This window comes from Anoplopoma fimbria, chromosome 13 (assembly GCF_027596085.1).
Source record: "Anoplopoma fimbria isolate UVic2021 breed Golden Eagle Sablefish chromosome 13, Afim_UVic_2022, whole genome shotgun sequence".
Lineage (NCBI taxonomy): Eukaryota > Metazoa > Chordata > Actinopteri > Perciformes > Anoplopomatidae > Anoplopoma > Anoplopoma fimbria.
The window spans coordinates 27,896,372-27,923,806 of NC_072461.1; the positions used below are offsets into that span (position 1 = coordinate 27,896,372).

At 35.0% G+C, this 27,435-nt stretch overlaps 1 protein-coding gene across 1 annotated transcript; it reads right to left on the reverse strand.

Annotated features, from left to right (window-relative positions):
• Positions 1-622: 622 nt before the first annotated feature.
• Positions 623-26,303, reverse strand: snx2 (sorting nexin 2). Its single transcript, XM_054610342.1, has 15 exons — positions 26,131-26,303; positions 19,681-19,780; positions 18,739-18,899; positions 18,046-18,112; positions 17,269-17,312; positions 16,579-16,720; positions 16,021-16,099; positions 14,815-14,890; positions 12,853-12,966; positions 11,598-11,691; positions 10,559-10,764; positions 9,564-9,707; positions 4,247-4,327; positions 4,043-4,114; positions 623-3,342 (listed from the first exon to the last, which is right to left on the reverse strand). Exons 1-15 carry the CDS (start codon positions 26,203-26,205, stop codon positions 3,292-3,294), a joined length of 1,506 nt encoding a protein of 501 aa, XP_054466317.1. The 5' UTR covers positions 26,206-26,303; the 3' UTR covers positions 623-3,291.
• Between the last annotated feature and the right edge of the window lie 1,132 nt (positions 26,304-27,435).

The following is a 27,435-nucleotide window of genomic DNA, read 5'->3' on the forward strand; positions in this document are numbered from 1 at the left end:
AAATGTTTTTTATCTAGAAAAAGAGAAGACAAAAAAATATTCATCAGGATAAAGATTTTGTCTTTTACATCTTGTAATGATAATAACTTGTGATAATATTTTTTTGCCTTTATCTTGTTGCTTTGCATTATTTACTGGTATCAACAATTTTCTATTTATTTAGCATTTCTGACAATAAGTAAGTGAAAAACTGTCGAAGTCATGAGTTTTCTATTTTAGGAATATCAAAAAATAAATATATATAAGGAAAATAAAAATATAAAATCATTTAAAAAAAAATTGTCTTCTCAAAACTTAGATTTATACTAATAGTTGTAAATGTAAAATAAAATCTGATATCTTGATGATAATAAGAATCTGCATTTTTAACATGCACCTTAAATAAACCAATAAAGTGAAGGAAGGATATAAATAATAATAAAACATTTGTGCGAATTAGTACTCTTTAAAATGTCAGTGGGGAAAAATATTTATATAAACATTAATAACGGAATCCTGCTTAAATAAATGCTTAAACTATTCCCTTTTAAAGCCTTTAATCGTCCACAACAAGATCTGTATTCAAAATGAGTATTCTATAAATAATAATAATAAGAACCCAGTGCAAACACAGATTAGATACATTCCTTTATTGTAATTAAAGTTCTGCTCTGCCGCGCTGCAGGAATGTCACATCAAAACAAAAAGACTTAAAAAAAGCTGCTTAGATAAAGAATTTCATCATCATCATCATCAATAACAAAAAATAAAATCAACTGAAAATACTCAACCATTGCACATCATTTAGGCGAAAAAAGAAATGTGGAATGAAACACAATAAAATACAAAAAGGTAGCAATCAATGCAGTGTTTTATGATTCAAGACGGCTAAAACAATTATAATTCCAGTTTTAATTTCAACTTCAATCAGAGATGAAAAAACATTTGTATCTTCAGGATGTCAGATTTGATCCTGATAAAGAAGTGTGCTTTAAATTCAACAAAATAAAATCAAGAAACACGTTCAATATTTCTAACTGCGGCGCTCACACTGATCAACAGGAGAAACATTCTGCCCTCTGGACGGACGGACGGACAGACACTGTCACACGACAATCACTCACATCCTCCACCCCTGACATTTCAACTCTGGCCTCTTCAATTATCCTTCAACAGGAAGTCCTTCCTCTGCATTGGAAACAGCGTGTTAGCATCAACAAGCATGTTTGATTTCTTCATGAAAAGGAGACAACGTTGCCTTCACTTACGATCATACAGCAACGGAAATTAAAGTTGTTTTGAAATGCGAGTAAAGGGGGATAAGTGAGGGGATCGAACAGGAAGTACAAGACACAAAATAACAGAAAGGAAGCAGTCAGTCGTCCTTCATCACTGACTCCGGATCAGATTCACAGCTCTCGTTCTAATTTGTTTGAGTGGTTCTCGTGCAGTTCTGTCTTAACACAAAGCTAATAGCGCTGTTAGCATAACAAGACGTAGCGCCGGATAAAACTCCTCGAATAATCAAATGTTGGTTTATGGATTGAAATTCAAAAAGATAATCGCAGCTTCTTGCAGTTACATTTTCACATTCCTGGTTTCAAACACTGAGCCAGACAAAAAAAACATCTGCTTCATTGGAAAAAAGAAAAAAACTGGGTTAGTAAATTAAACTACAACACCCAGAGATCACTGCATCAAGACAAAACCCAATCAGAAAGCTTTAGATATTTTGTTGCCAGGCGGGAAAATTGTAGGATGAAGTAAAGAAAACAATTTGAAACAATTCATTTTGGATTTGTTCAGAATATGCTTCAACTCTTGACTTCACATCGACTTCAACCGCTGAGGCTCATGGGTACTGTAGTACTTAGGGACAATGTATGGAAGACCTTTCACGCCATGAAAACAAGAAGAAATGAAAAGTCAGGATTGATAAACATAAACAATCTAAAGTCCTATTAAGCGTTTAATAACTTGTTCAAAACCCAATATCATTTAGTTATAAGCAGTTATAAGAACATTTTATGTGTTTGTCAACGCAAAGTATTTGTCAACAATTACAAATTGTACTTAGAAGACATATTTGACATTATTATAAATGTGAAACAGCTGTGTTTTTACTTCAGTGTAATTCAATATGTTTATACAGCAGCCTCCAGTTATGGGTGTTACAGTTATTGACAAAAAATAAACACTTATATTTGATTAAAACAACAATATAGTGTTTTATTAACTATTTGTTTATAATATATGCTGTTTATAAATACTGAATAAGGAGATTTAGAGCAACGCTGCCCGTTTAAGAACTAAAATATTCTAAATTCAATGTTCACTTTTTGGCTTTTTCTGGATATTATGCTTAATTCTTTTAATATCTGCAAATACAGAAAATTGAGTTTAAATGTCAATCTCAGACTGCTCACATGCTTTTTGATCACTCTGGCATAAAAAAAACGTTTTTTAGCACTAAAATCATAAATTACGTAGCGAAACAAAAAGATAACCGCCTTAAGTGTTTCATTCGGAATTTAAATTTTGTGAAAAATTTGTATTGTTCATAAATGTAGTGAAGTTTTACATCATTGTCCATGATCTATAATAAAAAAAATGTTTTATCATTCCTGACTTTCATATTTTCTTCATTTTTATGGCAGTAACGAGCTTCCATACTACCATAAAAAAAGTTCATTTCTTTACGTTAGAATGTGTGAATCTGTCTTTGTAGAGAAACATTTAGGTTAATCCCTAAAAATAAACCTTAAATACAAATTTAGGATGAGGTTCCTCATTCTCTTCTGGTGTCGGGTCTGTTTTTCCTTTAAGTGGTAAAAACTGACACCATGTTCAGTAAAGAGAAGAAAAGCCGTCACCAGGATCTGAAAACTCGTGCTGCGTTCATGTCATGCGGGATTATGAGCTTCTGGCTTGAAAATAACTTTGCAGGTTTCATTTTTATAAACAAAATCTTTTGAATTTTGCTGAATTCTGATAACACCAAGAAGAAATTAGTATGAAGAGTGCAAAACTGTGGTTAATATTACAGTATTATTGTGAAAGCATTGATTACTCTGACAGGACTTGAACGCATCACCGAGTTCAGCAGGAAAGAAAACGAATAAAAATAAAAGATGACAAACTGTAAATTCAAGAGTTTATCTTGTGTTGGTTTTTTTAACTGCAGAAAAGTCACTTGGAGCTGATTGGCTGCCTTTAACTTCTCTTCTTCACTCGGGGCATAGACAGGAGGGGAGCGGTGCATTGTGGGTAGTGTAGTTTGACCGGAGCCAGTCTGTTGTGTCTGTGTGGACTCTATGAGATGGCCTTGGCTTCGGGTAAGAAGGCATCCCAGTATTTTATCAGCTGTGGAAGCAAAAAGGGAAATTATTCATTTTTCTTTAATGTTGGTTTTATTCACATAATTAATAAAATGTTATTGTTTAAAATGTTATATGTAAGATGTCGTATTAGTTGTACTTCATGCTCAATGTACAGAAGTCTGTGTCTGACACTATTACAATTGAATTAAAACAATTCATATTCAACTTTGTGTGCACATGATGCATGAAAAAAAAAAATCACAATTTTAAATGTCAAATTCTAATGAAATTTAAAATGTTCTTTGATGATGCAGAATTACTGCAACATTTGTTAGAAAAACAAAGAAAATGACCATTTAGATTTAGATTTGGAAGAATTTTCAACCATTGACTTCCTTGTAATTAAAGTTATTTGACTTAACACACGTTTGTATTGAACCACTATGTAAAATGATATATAACAATATTTAGACTTTTTTTTTAAATTATGTATTATTATGATTAATGCATAATGATAATAATAACAAAGAATAACATGTTTTAAATAATGTATTACAAAATAAATCACATTATTTAGTTTATTTTGAACCATTATGTGAAACTACTTCTAAAAAATGTTTGACTTTGAAAAAAGTAAAAATATAATTATTATGTATTTTATTATTATGTGTTAATTATAATGATAATAACATAAAATCGTTTTGATTATTATTATGATTATACGAATAATAATCTCTGTTTACCTGCTGTTGTGTCTGAACCAGAGACTCCAGGTATTTGATGATGATTGATTTAAAGTCCTTCACTCTCTCTTTCTGTTGAAGAACAAAAACAAAGAAGAAACTCATTCATTCATCTAATCATTCATTTAAAAGACCATTCCTCTCGTTACTCATCCCTCCATCATTCCTCTCGTTATTCATCCGTCCATCATTCCTCCTCCTCACCTCAAACCTGCTGACTTCTTTGCGTATAGTTTTGGAGATTTGTTCAAAGTCTCTCTCTCCCTGCTGGACTTTACCCTCCAGCTGAAACAAGAAACACAGAGAGAAAAATATATTTGATTTATTTATTTAACCAACAAAGACTGTTACACATGTTGGACCCGACAGAAAACATTAAACTATGCACACTGTATGACTCCACTATAGTATTTTTATTTATCTATTTTTTACCGTACACAGTCTTTATATAGATCTTTTGGATTATTATCATTATATTATGTGTTTTTAATTTATTCCTCATTGTTACAAAGAAACAAACTGAGCACGACATTTTAGTTAAAAGCTGTAAAATGTCCTAAAGAAAACAAACAAAAAAAACTGAGCAGATTGCACTAAACTTAAATTTCTAAATCGTGCTGTACAAATTCAAATTAATATAGTCAAAAAAACATTATGTTTCCCATTCAGATGTTGATTTGCTGAAAAAAACTTTTTTGTTTAAAAATTTTTTTGACCAATAAACGATTCCTGCAGCAAATTTACGAAGATCTATTATAATAATAATACTTTTCTGTGACCAGCACAAACTTTATTAAAATGAGTCTTGCATGTTTTTCAGCTGACACTTGTAGTTTATATTATGTTTATTAATTAAAGTTATTGATATTTCGTGAACTACAACAACAACGGGATGTTAAATGATCTTTAAAAGGTTTAATTCTCTGGTTATATGAAGTCGTTGTGAATAAACAATAAATAACTTCATGGATGTTTCACTCTGATCTGAAGGAGTCACATGAACGAGTTTGTCCGTTTAAATGTGAACATTTGACCCAAAATGATCCATTTTAACGCTGATGTTCAGACTCTTTGAGAGAATTTCAGATAAAAAGTTACTTGACAAACTATTTCATGTGAAAGGCAACAAAACACAAAAACACAAAAAGAGAAAGTTATGATGAAAATGTTCAAATAAACAGCTGAGATGAATTTATGAAAATCTAACGGAGCAACGAGGAAAATAAAAGGTGGGAAGCAGACAGGTGGACACAGAGAGAGAGACAGAGAGAGAGAGACAGAGAGAGAGAGAGAGAGAGGCAGACAGACAGACAGACAGATGGACAGACGGACAGAGAGACAGACAGACAAACAGAGACAGAAAGACAGACGGAGGAATGAACAGAGAGACAGACAGACTGAGGGATAGACAAACAGACAGACGAAGAGACATCCAGAGACAGAAAAAAGACAGACTGAGACAGACAGACGGACAGAGAGAGACAGACAGACAGACAGAAGAGACAGACGGACAGAGAAACAGGCAGACAGACCGATGGACAGAGAGATAGACAGACGGACAGAGAGACAGACAGGCGGAGCAGGTCCTACCTCCTCAATCTCCTGGTTCAGGAAGGCATGGCAGAGAAAATGCAACAAAATTTAAAGAGGCAGAAAAAATAAAATGTTGAGAGCTTCCAAAATAAAAGAGGAAGCTCCAGAGAGACGAGAGCAAACAGTGAGGACGAACAGAAACACCAGCCCAAAGGAAAGTCCTCTAATAGTATACATTATATTATATATATACATATATATATATATATATATAGTATATATAAAATACGATTTAACACTGTGAGAAAACAAGCTTCAAACCTGGAGCAGATGTAAAATATTTTGATTCGTTAAAGAAAAATAAACTTTCTTTTGATTTTTTGTTGTGTTTAACATGTTCTGTGATCAGATATTAACTGATTTAAATCAACATTTATTTTATTATTTAAAGTTTTTACACAGCAGTTTGTGTTGAGACAATAAATATTAATGTTGTTGGTCTTTATGTAGTTTTTTTCTGTCGTTTACGCCTCTAAGTGATCATTTTGTGTCTCTTTGGGGTTGTATATATATATATTGAGTATATTTGTGGTACTTTGGCATCCTCCTTTAAAAAGAAAACAAAAAAACATTAAATCTACCTTTAAATTACTAAAAGTAAACTGACCTTCAGGTGCTTAAATTCACAGAAAATCCTGTGTTTCTGATTTAAGAATAACATCTGGTGGAAGAGTAGCATCCAGAATAAAAACTACAGAGCAGCAGTGTGTTTGTAGTTCTGGCTGTAGTTCCTGTTTGGAGCCCACAGGGGGCAGCGTGGGTCAATGATCTGACTTTACTGTATTTTATGATTCAGTGCAGAACTACAGTCCTTTCAGTGTTCATTTTAAATTCACACTGACATTAAATAGACCTAAATATAAAAACAAATAACTAATGTGCACAAAACATGATGATTTTATTGTTTTTTGTATCAAACTGTAAGTTCATGTTAAAAGTTAAGGGGAATTTTTATACTATTGTAGTTTTTACAAAAAGCTTTGACTTGTTGAGAGTAAATCATATTTTTGCAGGATCTTTAAGGATTGTTTGTGCTGTGATTTCATATATATCATAAAGGCCTTCGACTCAAAAGCTCTCCCAAACTTTTATCTTTTTCTTGTGTTGTTTTTATCAGTGAGGATGAAACAGACATGTTTGTCTGGAGAGAAATAAATAAATAAATAAATACCAACAACAGCAATGCAGCTGCAGAAAAAGAGTTTCTTCACAGCTTTTACAATCTTCTCCACTAAAGAATCCTCTGAATGTGACACAATTTGGGGGGTTTTGAGGAATGTAAACAGGTATAATATAAACACACACCACATGTTAAGCTCATATTTGTTTACATTTAGTCAGATTCTTTCCATTAAAAGTAAGCCGAATAATTTACTAACAGTTTATGTTTGCAGCATACTCATGCATGTAAAGAAAACTATCACCGGATTACTGTGATACTGAAGGAAACTTAAAAATATGCATATTCTCAGGCAAGTTCTGCAGTTATACGACTCCTCTGTTTTTATATTATTTCTTAAGTATGTCACACTAAGATTAAAAGAAAGCCAAATTATCAATTAACAGCTCATGTTTGCAGTGTAAAGACTACCATCACTGGATTTATTTGATACTAAAGGAAACTTAAAAACATGAAGATTCTCAAGCAAGTTCTGCAGCTATAAGACAACTTTTTTAAAGGATTTCTCATCAGATGTTTATTTGCGTTTGACATTAGAGGTAATGATATTTTTATAAAAAGGAAATATATGTGCATTAAATCTGTGTGTGTGAGAATTTTGATGTAAGATATTAGACTTGAATCTCTCCTCTGTAGCATCAACATCAGCTGCTCACCAGGTTTCCACACACAGCAGCAGCGTGAAGTAAAAGTATTTATTTTTTGTTGTCTCTCTGTGTTTTCTGTCGGCTGTTGTCAAAGCGTGAACCAAAACCCGACTCCTGACAGGCGTCAAAACTCTTGTCGGCTCCAAATAAATGTTGGTTGTAACTCTACTGCGATCTGTCCTCGTCTGCAGCCTCTGACAGCCTCACCCCCCCACAGAACTCCCCCTTCTCCTCCCAAAAACCCCCACATCTGACAGCTGCTGCCTCTAATACCAGACCCCCGACCACGCCAGCTGTGTGTGTGTGTGAGGATGTATTTGTGTGGTGACAGCTTCAACAGACGCTCTAATAAAGTACTTTTCTACTCTCTCCTGCTCTTCGTTCGTCCTACTGAGTTCATGTTCAAGTCTGCAGACCGAAAGAAAACAACATTTATATATATATAAAAAATAAAAAATAAAGTTTTCACATGACTGAACCGGTGAGGTGCGCTTGTTTTCTCTGACTGGACACACCACCAGAGAGAGGAGAGGGATTCCTGAAAGCACTATGAACCATGTATAAACATGTATTATTATACATTAATATAACAACATTATGGTATTTAATTAACTAATTATTCTTAACGAAGGCTTAAGGACAAAAAAATGTTTAGAATATTTTCACCTCTTTACCTTTCTGATGGGAACTGTAGCCGTTATAAATGTTCTCTACAAACACAGCAGACTCCATTCAGTAAAACAGTGGTTGTACCTCTCAGGACGGAGGAGTGGATGGCCTGTTGCTGCCTCTATCTGGTAGTTAGTTGTCTTACTGTGACTTTGGTGCTTTAAACGGTAAATTCAGATTCACCAAAGTCACAATATGATGTTGTTTGTATCGTACAGATCCTCTTCACAAATACTACACATTTTATTGCCCTGCAAGTTTACATAATCCATTTAATTGACCATTAAAAGTGTTTTTTCTTTTTTTAGCGCATCTTTTCCATAAATGTTTATTATTATTATTGGTTAAATTCTTTTTTTTCTATTTCTCCATATTTTAGTGTCTAAGTGACTAACAGGGAAAATAGAGTTTCAAAGTGGTCCACCACTAGTTCTACTCTACTGTAGTTCTACTCTACTGTAGTTCTACTCTACTGTAGTTCTACTCTACTGTAGTTCTACTCTACTGTAGTTCTAGTTCTACTCTACTGTAGTTCTACTCTACTGTAGTTCTACTCTACTCTACTGTAATGTAGCTCTACTCTACTGTAGTTCTACTCTACTCTACTGTAGTTCTACTCTACTCTACTTCTACTCTACTGTAGTTCTACTCTAGCTCTACTGTAGCTCTACTGTAGTTCTACTCTACTGTAGTTCTACTCTACTGTAGTTCTCTACTGTAGTTCTACTCTACTGTAGTTCTACTCTAGCTCTACTCTACTTCTACTCTACTGTAGTTCTACTCTAGCTCTACTCTACTGTAGTTCTACTCTACTGTAGTTCTACTCTACTCTACTCTACTGTAGTTCTACTCTACTGTAGTTCTACTCTACTGTAGTTCTACTCTACTAGTTCTACTCTACTGTACTTACTCTAGCTCTACTCTATTGTAGTTCTACTGTACTGTAGCTCTACTCTACTGTAGTTCTACTCTACTGTAGTTCTACTCTACTCTAGCTCTACTCTACTGTAGTTCTACTTTCAGCTCTACTAGTTCTACTCTAATGTAGTTCTACTCTTTTCTACTGTAGTTCTATTCTACTCTATTTTTACTTTAATGTAGTTCTATTCTACTCTACTACTTCTACTGTAAGTTCTACTCTCTACTTAGTTCTACTGTAGTTCTACTCTCCTGAAGTTCTATACTGTAGGTCCAATCTACTGTAGTTCTACTGTAGTTCTACTCTATTGTCCTGTAGTTCTACTGTCCCGTCTTTCCTCTTTATCCTGTCTGTCTGTCCCTCTCCGACCTGTCTGTCTGTCTGTCTGTCTGTCTGTCTGTCTTTCTGTCTGTCTGTCTGTCCTGTCTGTCCTGTCTGTCTGTCTGTCTGTCTGTCTGTCTCCGTCTGTCTGTCCGTCTCGTCTGTCTGTCTGTCCCCTCCGTCCCGTCTCACCTCTTTGATCTCGTCCTTGGCCTGCTGCAGTTTGTCCGGTTTGTTGTTGAACTGAAGTTTGGCTTCAGCTTCTCGTTTCTTCTGCAGCAACATCTGACTGTCCTGCCACTTCTGCCACGTCTTCATCCGGTGGTCAAACACACCCTGAACACACACACACACACACACACACACACACACACACACACACACACACACACACACACACACACACACACACACACACACACAGTTTCAATACACAACATTTAATAAACAGACACTTTGATGTTAATTTTGATTAAAAAAAATGTAAATGCCTATAATGTAATTTGGCAACATCTCATCAGATTTAAAAGTAGTCAAATATGTTCATGGACAGTTTTATTATCAACTATATCCTGTAAATGTAGGTGTGTGTGTTTCTTTCTGTTACTGTGAGTTTTAGCTTTATTTAATTTAGTGAATTTACATAAAATCCGATCAAAAGATACCAAAAATGTATTTCTACTCTACTGTATTTCTACTCTACTGTAGTTCTACTCTATTGTAGTTCTACTCTACTGTAGTTTTACTCTACTCTAGTGTACTGTAGTTCTACTTTGCTATAGTTCTAATCTGCTATAGTTCTCCTCCACAATATATTTGGAAACTACTGTTTTTCTGCTCTACTCTATTGTAGTTCTACTACACTGTAGTTCTACTCGTCTGTAGTTCTTCTCTTCTGTAGTTCTTCTCTTCTGTAGTTCTTCTCTACTGTAGTTCTTCTCTACTGTAGTTCTTCTCTTCTGTAGTTCTACTCTAGTATTCTCTACTATACTCTCCTGTTTCACTTCCTGTCTGGTTTCTACCTGGACTCAGCTCAGAGTTTTGGTGTATTTCTATTTTCACCTTCACTTAATAAAAAACACATTTACTCCTCTCACAGAGAACTCATAATAGAACCGTACTAAAGGACCCGTCCGTGGGTTCTACGTTCCACCAGAGGGACTCCACCCTTTGGATCCGGTTCGTACCTTGACGGCGGTGATGAGGCGGACGTAGTCTCCCAGCAGCTCGGAGAAGAAGTAGAAGTCAGCGTGGGCCTGGTCCTGGTGCAGCTGGTCGATCTTCTCCTCCACCTCGGCCAGCTGGGACAGAGCGCGGGACAACGCCGTGTGGTCCTCGCTGTTTCCCAACATGGCCGCCGACTTGGCGAACTGAGCCGTGTTCACCGACAGCTCTGGAGAGGACACGACGGGAGAAAGGACTCAGAATATATCTGCTTTTATACAAGTTTTATGAAAAGAAAAATGTAAGAAAATATCTGTGATGCAGATTTTTGAGGTGAGTTGAGACGTTTTCATTTTCATTGGTAGAGAAAGTATTCAAAGCTGTGAGATATAAATGTTCAGGGAATCCAGTGTGGATTAAACTCTTAAAATTACAGATATTATACAATATGCTGAACAAAAAAAACACATTACTGTAATGTGTTTAAATCTACTAAAAGGAAATTTTCATTTGTGTTGACTTTGGCGCCCCTGTGGACAAAAGTGGTAGTGCTTCCGTGTAACAACGTACTTGTACTTTACTTGAGTATTTCCCTTTTCAATTAAATTCTACTTCTACTCCACTACGTCTCAAAGAATATTGTACATTTTTCTCCACCACATGTATTTGATAACTTTAGGTAATTTTCAGAAATATATAAATGAATAAATGACGATGTGTTATAATAGTTTAAATTACCCAGAAGTATATAAAATAATTAAAATTAAAAATGTAACACTTGAATGCATCCATTAGTATAATACAATAACATAGTATTCTGCATAATGAGTACTTTTGGTTCTTTAAAGTTACTACGATGAACTTTCATTTTGTGTTGATTTTGGCGCCCCCTGTGGACTAAAGTGGTAGTGCTTCTGTTCACCAGACTCCCTTTAGAAAGCCTCTCACTTAACAGCAGCAGGGTCTGACAGTCTGACCGCTCAGTCCTGGTTCTGTCTTGTTGTACTTTTGTATATTTCTCCTGCACAGAGTACTATATCTACAGTATGAGAGTTGTGTTACCTTTCCTGTGACAGACCAGAGACTCAACGCTGGCGTGAAGCTTCCTCAGCTGAACATCCAGATTCTCAAAATGCTGCTGCTTCTCCTCAAACCACTGAAACACAAAGGACGCTTTTCAGAATTAACAAAAATAATATTACATCAGGTCATCTCTTATTTAATATGTCCGTTCTTCCTCCTCCCTCATTTCTTTCCTTTATTTCTTCCTCCCCTCCTGCTTCCTTATTTCATCTCGGCTTTCTTCTTTCTTACTCTGTTTACTTTCTTCCTACCTCCATATTTAATTTCCTCTTTCCTTCCTATATATCCTATACCTTCTCTACATCCTTATTTCCTTCCTGACTCCCCTGCTCCCTTCTCTCCTCTTCCTCTCCTCATACCTTCTATCCTTGCCTTCCACCCTTCATCGTCTCTTTCTTGCTCCCTTCCTGCTTCCTCATTTCATACTTGCTTTATATTTCATACTTATCTTCTTTCTCTTCCTCCTTCCTTACTTCATATTTAATTTCTGCTTTCCTTCCTATCTTCTCTACATCCTTATTTCCTCTTCTCCTTCCTTCCTTCCTCGCCTGCTCCCTTCAGCCTTATTGTGACCTCCTTCTCTTCTCCTTCTGTACCTCATCCTTCCTTCTTACCTTTCCCTCCTCCCTCGATCTTCTCTCCTTCCTCCTCTCTTATTCCATCTTTTCTTTCTTTCTTCCTCCCTAGTTCCTTATTTCCATGTTTACTTTCTTTCTTCTTCTTCTTCCCTTCGTCCTCCTTTCCCCTACCTCCCCCGTCCCTACTTCCTTAGTCAATATTTCCTTTCTTCTTTCCTTCCAATCTTCTCTCGATCCTTATTTCCTTTTCTCCTACCTTCCTCTGCTCCCTTCATTCCCTTCTCTCCTCTTCCTCCCTTATCCTCCTTCCTCCTTCTCTTCTTTGCATTTTATTTACCTACTTTCCTTCTTTCCCCTTTCATATCTCAATCCTTTCTTTCTTTCTTCCTCCCTGGTTCCTTATTTCCATGTTTCCTTTATTCCATTCTGTCCTCCTTCCCTACTTCCTTAGTTCATATTTCCTTTCTTCTTTCTTCCCTGTCTTGTCCACATCCTTAACTCCCTTTATCCTCTTTCAATGGACAACAACACTTTCCTAATTTGTTATTTCATATTGTCTTCCTCCTATCTTTCCCTTCCTTCCTTCCTTCCTTTCTTCCTTATTTTACTCCAGCCTTAAGGAGAACTCCTCCTCCTCCTCCTCCTCTTCCACTCACAGCGTCAGACTCGTTCATCTTGATGGTCATCTTGTTGACGGCGTCGGCGGCCTTGTTGACCATTCGGAGGAGTCCGGCGCTGCTCAGAGCCTGAGTGCTGACGGCCCGCGGCAACTGGACAACAAACAAACAAACAAACTTTATTTGATGCAGACGTCCTCAGTTTACATGTTGTCTTGATAAACTCACTATAAATCCATTTCCACAACAACAGAGTCAACGTCTGTTTCTCATGACTTAAAGCTGCATTCCATCAGTATGATACATGCATACATATCATATATGACATATGATATGTATGCATTTATCATTTTACTTATTTCAAAAAATAATTTACCTTATAATAATAATATTTTTTTCTATTATTATTATTATTATTATTATTATTATTATTATTATTATATATGTTTTAGTTGGATTAGGTTGTGCTGTTCTTGCATATTTGAAAAAGTTAATATTAAATATAATAAAAAAATTATTTGAGGCAAAGCTTTTCTCTTTCCTCTTCATCTTTTACATTTCTGTCTTTCTTTGTTTTTATTTTCTACCCTTTACTTCCCCCTTTTCTTTCTCTCCATTCACCTCATTTATTTTTATCTATTTGCTCTCCTACTTCTTAATTTCACTTTGTTTTTTCTAGCTGTTCTGATAAACTGATCTTGTTTCTTCCTCTTTTCTGCTCCGTCTTTCCATCCACCTCTCTAACTCTATCACAGCTGTGCTCTTTCCTCCCCCCCTCCTCCCCCCTCTGATTGTTTTGTCTCCAACATTTTAGCTCCAATCAGATTTAATACGACCGCTTTATGTGCAAAGAACAAAAAAAACACAACAACAACAAACAGCTGAAAATAGGCTCATTTTTCTTCATTTTAGGAAAGTTTACTTTTCTCCCCCTCCTCCCCCATCACCCTCCAATCTCATTTAACGGGAGCGGTAGCAGCAAAGGGGGACGGCCTGGTCCCCCCGGGGGGGTTATGGTTGTGTTTCATTAAGCGGACCGGACGGACCGACACGCTCGGTCAAGCGTCCGAGTGATTCATCTGTTAAATCTGTGACACCGGGCCATTTATTCCGGCTGCTTCCAACGCAATCCCACAACGTTAGGAGGGAGGAGGGGGAGGAGGAGGTGAGGAGGGGAGTTAAGACGAGATGTTAGAGGGGGTTTAGTCGGAGTGGACAATAAAGCGAGGAAACAGGACACGCCGCCGGCCCTTAAACCCAGAGGCAGTTTTTAGATCCTCGTAGCTTCGACCTCATCGGGAAAAAGAAGTGAAGAAAAGTCAGACAGAGTTTTTTTTTGTGTCTTTGTCTTTGGTTCAGAGTGAGACGTCTCCACACTGAGAGAACATCCAGGACATCACAGTGGACGTTCATGGTCCCCAGAGGATCCACGACCTCCTGACCTTCCACTGTGGTCAAACTGCACCTCTCAGAAATAACTAATATTTGTATAATAACATCTTTACGTTAAATGTCACATGGTCGTGATGAAACTACAGCAGTGGTAGGGAGTAAGTACGTGTACGTGTACCTGAGTATTTCCTATTTTATACTTCTCCTCCAGTACATCGCAGAGGGAAATATTGTACTTTTTACTCCACTTAATGTATTTGATAACTTGAGTTAAACTTGCAGATTTAGATTAATGATACAAAATATAATAAACTCAGTGTAGAAAATAATTTGAATAAAATAAAATGAAAAGTGATTAAATCAACAAATTAATGCATCAATAATTATAATACATTAATATATTTTTCTGCTTCATTAGTACTTTCACTTTTGATGGCAGTTTTTCTTCTCTTGACTAAATATTTGAATGCAGTACTTTTGCTTGAAACAAAGTATTTCTACACTGTGAAAACGAGGAGAAGACAAGGTTTGTGCTTTTACAGACTGATGCTGATTTAACACCTGATCAGATGCGTTCAGGTTCCTCAGGTAAAACGTAGTTTTGTTTACCTCTGAGCTCTCCAGAAACTGCAGAACATCTGGATCCTTCAGCAGGATGGGATGCTTCACCGTTCTCATCAGATACCTGCAGGAGAAAAGTATTCATCAGGGTGAGCGCTTTTTAATCCAGTGATTATAATAATACAATAAAAATAATTATAATTATTATTATTATTTTAATTATGCTAATAATAATAACTATTATAATTATAATAATCATTCTTAGTTTAATTATCCTAATAATAAAATAATAGTTTAATAATAATAATAATAATAATAATAATTATAATTATTATAATTATCCCAATAATAAAATAATAATAATAATATAAATAAAATATTAATAATAGTGGTGATGATGATAATAATAATAATATTATAATCCTAAAAGTATATAATAATCCTAATAACCCTAATAATAATAATAATAATAATAATAATAATATTACACCTTATTCATTTGGCACATTTCCAAAAAAGGTTTAAATATAAAACTGAAAAAATATATATTTACTACCACAATTTAAGGCATTCATTAAAAAATTTAAGTTAAGAATTTTAAATGTGTGTGTGTGTGTGTGTGTGTGTGTGTGTGTGTGTGTGTGTGTGTGTGTGTGTGTGTGTCCATCAGTGTGGAGTTCTGCAGCTCTGAGCTCCATCAGCTGTCACCGGCTGACCTTCCTGTCAATCAAACATCACCAGTAAAAGGCCAGCAGAATGTCAGCCCCGCCCACCTCCTCGGTATTCAACACACACACACACACACACGCACGCACACACGCGTTGTGATAATGATGTATCTAATATTTGTGGTTTAACCTTTCGGCCTGTAAAGTTCTGACCAGGTTGATCTTTACCACGACACACACACACACACACACACACACACACACACACACACACACACACACACACACACACACACACACACACACACACACACACACACACACTTTTATCCAATTTCCTTTCAATTTGCTCTTTCCTACGGTCCTTGTCCCAAGATATCACGTTCACAAGAACGGACCGGACCGAAGTGTCCCTGAATGCACCACGGAGGATGGATTTGCATCAACCACATGATGATGACGTAGCTAATGAGACTAAATGTTGACTTTGTTAGATTTTGATTGGATTAAAAAACTAATGGATGATAATTTAAATATTATTTTTGTTTGTTCTGACCATCTTCCACCTAAAAAAAAAAAATCGTACCTCTCCAAAGCCGACCTCCTCTTCTCCACAAACTCGTTGGACGACTGGTCCTCCTTCCCGACCTTCACCTTGGTCATCCCTGCACACGAGGAGACGCTCATTAACATAACTGATGAACAACCGGGACAGTCACGACTAATGAACACAACACACAGATAATTATGTATCATGTTCACATTTAAAAAACAGCTTGATTGTGACTTCACTGATGAAAAACTCTGTTCAAAGAGACAAAGATTCTCTGAGCAACAGCTGAATAAAAAAAGAAGAAACCAGAAGTTGTAGGTCAAAGAAACTATAAACTTAGATTTTAAAACAGGAACAACTTCTTGTTTCAGTGTCAAGAGTTTCACAATAAAAGCAGCCTAGAACAATACGGATTAGTGAAGTGAACAACCCTCTGACAGTACCGGAACGACCCAAACAGACTCCCGGACCTCAGATAGGACAACAGTTATCAGTTGTTGGAGGGTTCAGCGTGTGTGTGTGTGTGTGTGTGTGTGTGTGTGTGTGTGTGTGTGTGTGTGTGTGTGTGAGAGAGTTGGTGGCTTTGCTTACCCACAATGCTTTTCTCCGGTGCGGGGGGGACGATGTAGCCTCCGTGCAGATACTTGGAGGCCAGTTTGCTGTGCAGACCCAGAAAATCACTGAAACGCCTTTTTACCGAAAACTCGCGGCTCTTGAACAAAGACATGGAGGTCTGGACGAGAGACACAGAGAGAGAGAGAGAGAGAGAGAGAGAGAGAGAGAGAGAGAGAGACATAAAGAAAGAGGGGACAATGAATAAACTGAGATCCTGCAGCAGCTTTTGTAACTCTCAAATGTTAAACAGGAGAAGATTTCAGACACAACAACAATCAGAAAGGTTTTATTTCTCTTAAGGATTCTTTCCTTAATGTTATCAGATAATTATAATAACAATCTGAGCTGTTTGGATTACATCACAGCCCTTTTAGTCTCAATACTGGACGAGATCAACAAAACCTTTGTCCCCATTGAAGTGTCTTAAAGCTGCATTCTCTCTCCTGTCCACCAGGGGGCGACTCCTCTGGTTGTATAGAAGTCTATGAGAAAATGACTCTACTTCTCTCTTGATTTATTCCCTCAGTAAACATTGTAAACATGAGTTTATGGTCTCAATCTCTAGTTTCAAGTCTTCTTCAATACAGCATGATGTTCATTTAGTAAATGATGCTCCATTTAGAGTCAAACAGACCATAAAGCAGTTCAAAAAGTCTGTTTTCTCACCTTGATGGACACTTTGTAGGCCATGTACGCATTCATCCCATCACCTGGAACACACAAAACATATATTTCAGCACACACACACACACACACACACACACACACACACACACACACACACACACACACACACACACACACACACACACACACACACACACACACACACTATCTAAACAGTATATATGTACTATCCTCTTAAAGGATAAACAGAATAAGTAATGCTTGTAAAAAAGGATACAGCTCAGATATCAAACTGGTTTAACTGGTTACTTGTGTTCTCTGGCAGCAAACCGCTCATCTGTTCTATTTGCCGTCTCTTTGTTAATATTTACATAAAGGGATGTTAATAATCCTCAACATATTCTGTCCTTCACTTTGTGTTTTCATGGCCTGTAGTGACCCGTTAGAGCCTGCAGGGGGCGCTTACAGGGCTGCAGAGCTTCATGCATCAATAAACCATCAGCAGAATCATTTAGAAGTATGATGGCTGAGAGGAACGTCGACTCTGCATATTTAACTTTGTGCTGACGGCAGAAAGCTGGGGTGAAATATAACGTCCATCATGTTCATCATCTCCAAAGAGAGGAGATGAAGGGACAAGAAGGGAGAGGGGGCTGATGGGAAATGTAGTGGTGGTTTGTCTTTCTATTTCTTCTCTGATCTTTGCTGTCTGAAAGACACCTCATTGCTCTAGGATATTCCAGGGTATTCCAGGGTATTCCAGGGTATTCCAGGGTATTCCAGGACTACAGTGGTTTTGAATCAGTGTGTACTCACCCACTTTCTCGGGGTCAGACACTGATATGTGCATGTCGAATGAATCGCCGCCTTCCACTTCTTCAATCTGCACAAAACAGGAACAGAAAACACGAATGAATAAATATGTTTTCAATTGTTTATTTTTAGGTTTACAGACATTTAATTCTGCTCCAATTGTGGAAAGTACATTTAATCAAGTGCTGTATTTAAGTACAATTATTAGTAGCTGTTTAACATGAAGACTTTACAAGTAAATATACACTTTGAATAAATGTTTATGAAATGTTTTGCCTTCATTAGACATGTATGCTAATATTTAGATGTTAGCATATTAGCACTTAGGTCAGCGGTGGACTATATTAACTTTAGTACTATGCTCGAGTACAATTTTTAGGGACTTTAATTGCATATTTCTGTTTTATGCTACTTTAAACTATAAACTGACTGCGTTAATTATGATGTAATATTATAGATTAAGATAAGACTTTATTGATCCCTTAAATTCACAAGCTTATTACAAGCTAACAAAAATATAATAATACATATAAGTACTTTTACTTTTGGTGCTTTAAGGATTATTTGAAGCTAATACTTCAGCAACAATTAAAATGCAGTATTTTTACTTGTATGAGTATTTGTTTACATTTTGTTATAAGTACTTTTCCTGCAGTCAAATATCTGAGTATTAATAAAGCGTGTGTGCGGCGTCACCTCGTCGAAGGAGGAGTGTGTGAACATGTCGTCGTGGGTGAGGCCGAGGCGAGGGGTGATGACGGAGCAGGGAGGGGTGATGGGGGTGATGGCGGGAGACGGGCCGTCGGACAGAAGGACGTCTCTCTCAGGACTGTCCAACGAAACCTCCTCTGTGGCTTCTGAGACACGACGGACAGAGAGTGAGACAGAGAGTGAGACAGAGAGTGAGACAGAGAGTGAGACAAAACATAGCCTCATCCGTTGAAACCCAAAAACTGCCCTCTGGATTGAAAAGCTTATTTCCTTTAAACAATCACCAAAACTACACAGTTTATCAAAGCCAGAAGATATGAAAACAGACATTATCATCAGATTTACATCTTTACGATGGTCCTTGAACACATCATGTGGTTTTTTTGTATTTTTTTGTATTTTATTCTACATGTCTCACTTAAAAATGTGCCAAAAATAAACCGTTTGCTTTAACCAGATTCTGTAAAGAACATTAAATTCTGAGCTCCTCAGTGAAACCATGAAGTCATGATTGATTCATCAGAGACCAACAGTCATGTGACAACAATTCTGTGAAGCTTTGACTGAACTGCTGCAGAACACAGAGCAGAGAGGAGAGGAGAGGCTAACTGGAGATATTGTCTTATACACTATATTTTATGCATTTGTCTTCCTTGTCAGAACCTACATTACCCATGATGCAACTAGACCACCAAAAGTGTGGTCAGAGGTTTTGGGTGTGTTATGCTAGTTAGCACTAACGTAGCCTGCAGCAGAGATGCTCAGCAGACGACAGAGGTCTCACTTCTTTCTGAATCCACACATTTATCAGACTTCAGCTTTCACTACTTTATGTAGTAGTACTCTTGTAGAACTGTGTGTGTATATGTGTGTGTGTGTATATATGTGTGTGTGTGTGTGTGTGTGTGTGTGTGTGTGTGTGTGTACCTGCGAACAGATCCTCTGGATCGTCGTCGAACAGTGAATCCTGTTTGGGTCCATTTGAGTTGGTGCTGAGGTCCTCAGCAGGTAGACTGGCTGGTTCTGACTGCACACACACACACACACACACACACACACACACACACACACACACACACACACACACACACACACACACACACACACACACACACACACACACACACACACACAGGAAACGTTTAATTCAATATTCTCATGAGGACCACAGACACAGAAAAACAAACCACAGCGTCGACCAGGTTGAGGTTCAACTTTTACTGCAACACAACTCACTGCGTTGCCCAATTAAAACGTGTGCACGCTCACATTCCTGTTGATCACTTTTTAACCTTCAAACTCACGGATCTGTTACTCAAACTGGACTCGTTTTAATTCTACAGTTCTTTATATTCAATCTCCTGCAAATACTGCTGCAGACGTGCCCTTCAGCAAGGCAGCAAACCCAGACAACGGCCCCAAACACTGCAGAAGGATTATGAATCAACTAATGACGTTCTTTCTCGACAGTAACCGAATCACATGAGCAGGGTGTCGAAACTTTATTACACACACACACACACACACACACACACACACACAGTTATATGGACTACAGTTTTATGAACGTTCGTTATGAGTCACGACCTCAAAGAAGTGATGGTAGAAGTCACTGTTAGCGTTTGTGCTGATTCACTGAAGGAAATGACTCAAGCCGTTTACACAGCAGATGTTTTGAACATCTGGAAATGTTGATGAAGGAACAGAAAGCAAAAACAAAACGTTTTAATTTCTCCCAAATAATTAACAAAATCTTAATTTGAATGTAGTCTGGTTTTCTTGCAGAGTATAGATAACAGCTTCAGTTCCCATCAGAAAGGTAAAGAGGTGAAAATATTATAAATAAAGATGATGATATTGATTGTTTTTGGTGTCTAAAATACGTCCACAGCAGGACATTGACGTATTTGTCTAAACTCCATCTTACACTGACCATAACTACCTCATACAACTGCACATAAAATAAAAGAAATCAGAACTATCCCTTTAACAGACATTTATTTAAATGAAAATCTTCCATATTATTACTTTTAGCACAAAAGTAATTTCTACAATGAATTCATGTTTTGCAAAAAAACACCAAATACAAAATCCTTCAGCAAAAATAAAAAAATCACACATCTTTTCCTTTTCAACTTTACAGCCTCCAGGAACAACGTCAACATATTTGTCTCCTGTTTTTAACACATAATCATCATTCATTTAATAATTAAATTATAAATACAGTTTGTTTCTGCAGCAAGAAGGATGTTACTGTTTCTTCAAAGACACACCTGGACAGACAAACTATTATTACAGCCGGAGTCGAGGAAGAGAAGAGGAAGGGTTTTAGCTGAGCAGATAGAAAAAGGAGGATGGAGGGAGGAGAGGAAACAAGTGATGATAAAGAGGAGCTTCCTGCCTCCTTACTCAGCAAACACACACACAGAGATCACAGGAAACACACACACACACACACACACACACACACACACACACACACACACACACACACACACACACACACACACACACACACACACACACACACACACACACACACACACACACACACACACACACACTGATCTGGATTCAACAAGTGAACCTGCTGAACCAACATTTAGGACACTATGATACTTTTAAATATTACAAACATTATAAATCTCTCACTGATCCAACGTTTATCATAATGTAACGTTCAAATGATTAAGTCAAGCTGGGAAAACCGACAACTCAGACCAAAGTCCAGGTCAGAAATCCACAATTATGAACCTCTCACAGCAATTAATCGAAAACAAACAAGAAGAAGAATTAGTGAATATGAAAGAGGACACAAAGAAGACCAAATGTAGGAAGAAAACTAGCTAGCTAGCTTCTAGCATGGCTAAGGACTCAGGAAGTAGCTTTGTGAAAAGGGAACACGAGGACACGACAGAGGGAACTCCTGTCAGAGCTGAATGAAGCCACAGAAACACAGAAACTGTAAATCCACAAAATCACAATACATGTTCAGTTCAACATGATTAGAACTACAACTGCAAGTGTGACTCCATCACAGTGTAAATAAAGTTTTACTGACGATCGTTATCCTCCAATATTCAGTAAAATACGTTCAGGCTCTGTTCAGTTAAAATGAGTATTGTCTGAAGGTAAATTATAACGTTATCATGATGTGTTCACATGTAATCTGTAAAATGTAGAGTTGGTGATGAACTAGAATAAATCCAGTAGTTTGAAGATGTTTTCACATTAATATAAAATAGATATTAGAGATGAATTATGATGTTTAACACTAGCTCTGAGATCATAATACATCATTAAAACTACTAATGAGAACATCTGTTTTAATCAATAACAATACAATCTTTTATTTCCTTATCATTTGAATTGTGTGTTTTTATGAAGGAAAAAAACACTATAAATTACAATAAAAAAGTAAAAGTATAACATTTGGTATTTTGATGATTTACTGACTTCAGAGCGTTGAAATTATATTTGGGACGATGACAAAAATAACAAAAACAGTCTTGTAGATCAGCTGCTATAATCAAACAACAAAGGGATCTGTATCTGACAATATGGATCAACAATGATGAGTTATTATTATCGAAAAAAACAGGATCAAGGATCTAAAAGTTATATTTGCTCCCTTTTTTCTTTTGTGCTGATCCGATCTGTGAGTTTTATGATCCGTTGCATCACTAAATGTTTAAACTGGATACAGAGTTTAAAGACAGTCCTGCAAACTGAGACACTAAAGGAGGAAACAGGACGAGTCAAAGGTTATTAAACACTTAACTTAACCTCAGTCCACCTTAAACAACCTCCTGACTGTGTGTGTGTGTGTGTGTGTGTGTGTGTGTGTGTGTGTGTGTTTAACATCCTTCTTAGTGTTTATAGGTCCTTGTGAAGCAGCATGTTGGTTATGGACACACACACACAGGGGAAGTGGGTGACACACACACACACACACACACACACAAATACACACACAGGTCATTGAAGAGGGCCGTTGTGACACTCGAGGATGACACATCACCAGGAATGAATTCCAAAAGTGCTTACATGACGAAAAACAGAAAGAAAAACAGGCCTGTGTGTGTGTGTGTGTATGTATGTATGTGTGTGTGTGTGTGGCCAGTTTGTTTCTGAGCTGAAGTTACGACACAACTGAATCAGAAATGTCTCAACTGATAATCTGAGATATTATTCAAACACAGAGGTCACACTCCTCTTAAAAATAATTTGTCTGATTCAAATCTTAAAGGGTCCAGTTCACCCAAATACCAAAGAATTATACATATTCAATATATATTCAGTATATATATATATATATATATATTATATTTACCACATGCAGTATCTAACCGTGCGTAAAGTTCTGGTTTCAGGAGTCAACACATTCCTTCTTGTTTCCTGCTGAACCAAACGAAGGGTTTCTCTCTCACGTAGTCGAACATAAACATCTGGTTTGAAGCGTTTGAAAATGTCTGAACCAATAAAACTCACTCTCATTAAAGACTGAAAGAAGAAGCTGTGCTTTAGTCAACAAATTCAATCCAACAACAATACGACAACAACAACAACAACGTATTTGTGTTGTATTTATGGAGAAAAATATAATTTATTTTCTTGGGAAAATATTTTGCAACACCAGCGATTTTTTTAATCAAAGTGAGGAAGTGTTTGCCAATTTGTTTTCTTTATCTCAGAATTGAATTAATCAGATTCTGAACTAAAGTTACACATTAAAGACAAACATAAAGATTATGTATTAGTCCTCTGATTCCTAATATTTAAACATCTGGTTTATCTATAAACAATCACCTTTCATTTCCCTTTTAAACTGTGATACAGATCAGGTTTCTCTCTCATCCACAACTATTATTTCTACCAACTGTTTTACAATAATAATATTTATAATATTAATAATAATAATAATGATTAGACCAGGGTGCTGTATGTTTAAGTTTGCATCTGCATTGTCTTCTAAGTCTCTGCACTGTTGAGAAATATTGGTTACTTACGAAAACATGATCTGCAAAAATGTTGATTTTGATCAGTTTCTGAGAAGAACAAACTGATGTTTTCTTGTCCATACTCAAAAACAAATATCACAAATGACACAGCTGTAGTTGAGTATAAAGCTCTTAAAACTTTTTTATCAGATCGGACAGTATTTTTCTCAATTCTCTCCACAAACAGAGAGGGTGGACACAATAATATGAACGGCAGAATGATCTAAATCCAACCCTAAAACAAATAAAATACCTTTCTGAAGCCTGTAATGTTCTTTGCTATATAGTTTATGTGTTATTTCATTCATACATAACTAAGAATTGCATTTTACTGAAAGCTGTTGTGATATTTAGACACCTTTAGTTTTCTTTGGATTCTTTACTGTTTTTATTGCTTATTTATAACACTTTTTTTTTTATCTTGTTTTTCTTTTACTATGTCTCTTGTTTGCACTTTACTCTCTGCTGCTGTAATCCTGTAAATGTCCCCACTGCGGGAATAATAAAGGATTATCTTATCGTATCTTATTTTATCTTAAAACTAATGGATTACCTGCTTCCATAATGAAAGTAACATTTAAAGTAAATTAAACTCTAAAACAAAAAAACACTTTATTTAAATAAATAATAAAAAACAAACAAAAGAAGAATCTTTAATAATAATAATACATTCTATTTATAGAGCGCTTTACAGACATTTAAAAACAGCATTTAAAAGCTACACACTAAAAACTTAAAATTTAGTCAGACATTAAAAGCAGTTTTGAAGAAGTGACTTTTGATTTCTGATTTTATATATATATATATTAAATATAAAGATAATAATGAAATTAAGGTTGAAAGGATTTAATTTCCTTTTTGTTTCAAACCCTTTTTCTAAATCTCTACATTTAATCATTAATATTACTTTTAAAATAATTTAAATATTTTAAAAAAAGGTTAAAACTTAGTCAGACATGAAAAGCAGTTTTAAAGAAGTGACTTTTGATTTCTGATTATATATATATATATATATTTATATATATATATATATATATATATATATATAAAAATATAAAGATAATAATTAAATAAGGTTGAAAGGATTTAATTTCTTTTTTGTTTCAAACCCTTTTTCTAAATCTCTACATTTAATAATTAATATTACTTTTAAAATAATTAAAATATTTAAAAAAATTGTAAGTGAGGTAATTATTATTTCTATGTATATATTTAATACATTAAATATGTAATACATTAAATAATTACATTTAAATACATTTAATCATTAATATTACTTTTAAAATAATTTAAATATTAAAAAAAAAACTTAAAACTTAGTCAGACATTAAAAGCAGTTTTAAAGAAGTGAGTTTTGATTTCTGATTTTATATATATATATATATATATATATATATATATATATTAAATATTTAATTTCTTTATAAAGATAATAATTAAATTAAGGCTGAAAGGATTTAATTTCCTTTTTGTTTCAAACCCTTTTTCTAAATATATACATTTAATCATTAATATTACTTTTAAAATAATTTTAAGAAAAACTTAGTCAGACATTAAAAGCACTTTTAAAGAAGTGACTTTTGATTTCTGATTATATATATACACATATATATATATATATAAATAATATAAATTATATATATTATATATTTAATCATTAATATTACACATATACATATACACATTAAAAGCATTTTAAAGAAGTGACATTTCTGATATATATATACATATACATATATATATATAAAAATATAAAGATAATAATTAAATTATAAATTAATTAAATCTAAAATTAAATCTAAATCTCTACATTTAATCATTAACATTACTTTTAAAATAATTTAAATATTTAAAAAAAAAACTTTTAAAAGCAGTTTTAAAGGAATATATATGACATGTAGTACTAACTATATATATAAATAAATAAAAAAATATATATAAAGATAATAATTAAATAATTTTGAAAGGATTTAATCCTTTTTTGTTTCAAACCCTTTTTCTAAATCTCTACATTTAATCATTAAGATTACTTTTAAAATAATAAAAAAAAAAAAACTTAAAACTTTTAAAATCACTTTTAAATAAGTGACTTTTGATTTTTTTTTTTTTTTTTTTCCAGTCGTCCCTGAACGCAGCACCACACCTGTCACCTGACTGTCACCTGACACACACACACACCTAATGCTGCGCTTTTTCTCTCTTTCTCTCTCCGTTTGACCCTCGCCGGCCGCCGTGGCCGTCCCGCTGCAGGGCCACCGTTGAGTGACGTGCCAGCGGAGCGGGGCGCATAGAAACGGTTCCCACGCTCCCACGCCAGACTCCATTCATAAAACGACCGTTTTAAGGGACCCCCCCCCGGTCCGGCCCTCCCTCTCACCTCCAGGCTGTCCGCCGGCTCCGGGAACAGGTCCTCCCCGGCCTCCAGCTCCTGGAAGTCGGTCCCGTCCGCCATGCTCAGCGGTGCTGTGTGTGTGTGTGTGTGACGTAGGCTAACGGGCTAGCGCTGAGCTAACGGAGAGATACACACATAGAGGCACAGAACACACGAACACAGACTGACAGAGGAGGGGAGGGGGGGGGCGGGGCGGGGCGGGGGGAGTCAGGAGTCATGTGACCAACAAAGAGTCCGGAGAGGAGGAGGGCTCACTCTGTGACGTTTTCAGGGATTATTATTATTATTACGTTTAAATGTTTTCATTATTTAAAATTATTCAAATGAATTTAAAAAAATGTTATATAAATGGCCAAATTAATATATATATATATTTATTTTTTTTCTTTATAATATATATGAAAAACATTCAATAATTAAATAAGGTTGGAAGTATTTAATTCCACATAATTATATTTTCTTTTCAAACCCTGTTTCTTTCTATAAATGGCCAAATTAAAACATTTAGAAAGAAAAGTTTTAATTTGGCCATTTATATAACATTTTTAAAATATATATATATATATATTCAATGTTTTAATTATTTAAAATTATTCGAATGAATTTTTAAAAATGTTATATAAATGGCCAATTAATATATATATATAATATATATATAATTTATATATATAAATTATAATACATATGAAAAACATTCATGGATTATTTACGTTTAAATGTTTTAATTATTTAAAATTATTCAAGTAAATTAAAAAAAATGTTATATAAATGGCCAAATTAATATATATATATATATATATATATATATATTTATTTATTTATTTATTTTTTTTTCTTTATAATATATATGAAAAACATTCAATAATTAAATAAGGTTGGAAGGATTTAATTCCACATAATTATCTTTTCTTTTCAAACCCTGTTTCTTTCTATAAATGGCCAAATTAAAACATTTAGAAAGAAAAGTTAAAAATTAGAAATGTTTTAATTTCTAAATGCTTTCAACCTTAATTTAATTATTATCTTTATATTGTGTTTAAATAATCTATTTATTAAATATATTTAAATGTAATTATTTACGTTTAAATGTTTTAATTATTTAAAAGTATTCGAATGAATTTTAAAAAATGTTATATAAATGGCCAAATTAAAACATTTAGAAAGAAAAGTTTAATCAAAAGTTTTCATGGATTATTTACGTTTAAATGTTTTAATTTGGTTTAAAATTATTTGAAACAAAAAGAATTTTAAAAACCTTAATTTAATTATTATCTTCATATTAATATTTAA

Coding starts and splice junctions, on each gene's coding strand:
- snx2 (XM_054610342.1), bottom strand. CDS start 26,205: ATGGCGGACGGGACCGACTTCCAGGAGCTGGAGGCCGGGGAGGACCTG. Junction 11,692..12,852: donor AGATGAACGAGTCTGACGCT/GTGAGTGGAAGA, acceptor TTTGTGTTTCAG/TGGTTTGAGGAGAAGCAGCA. Junction 4,115..4,246: donor AAGAAGTCAGCAGGTTTGAG/GTGAGGAGGAGG, acceptor GTTCTTCAACAG/AAAGAGAGAGTGAAGGACTT.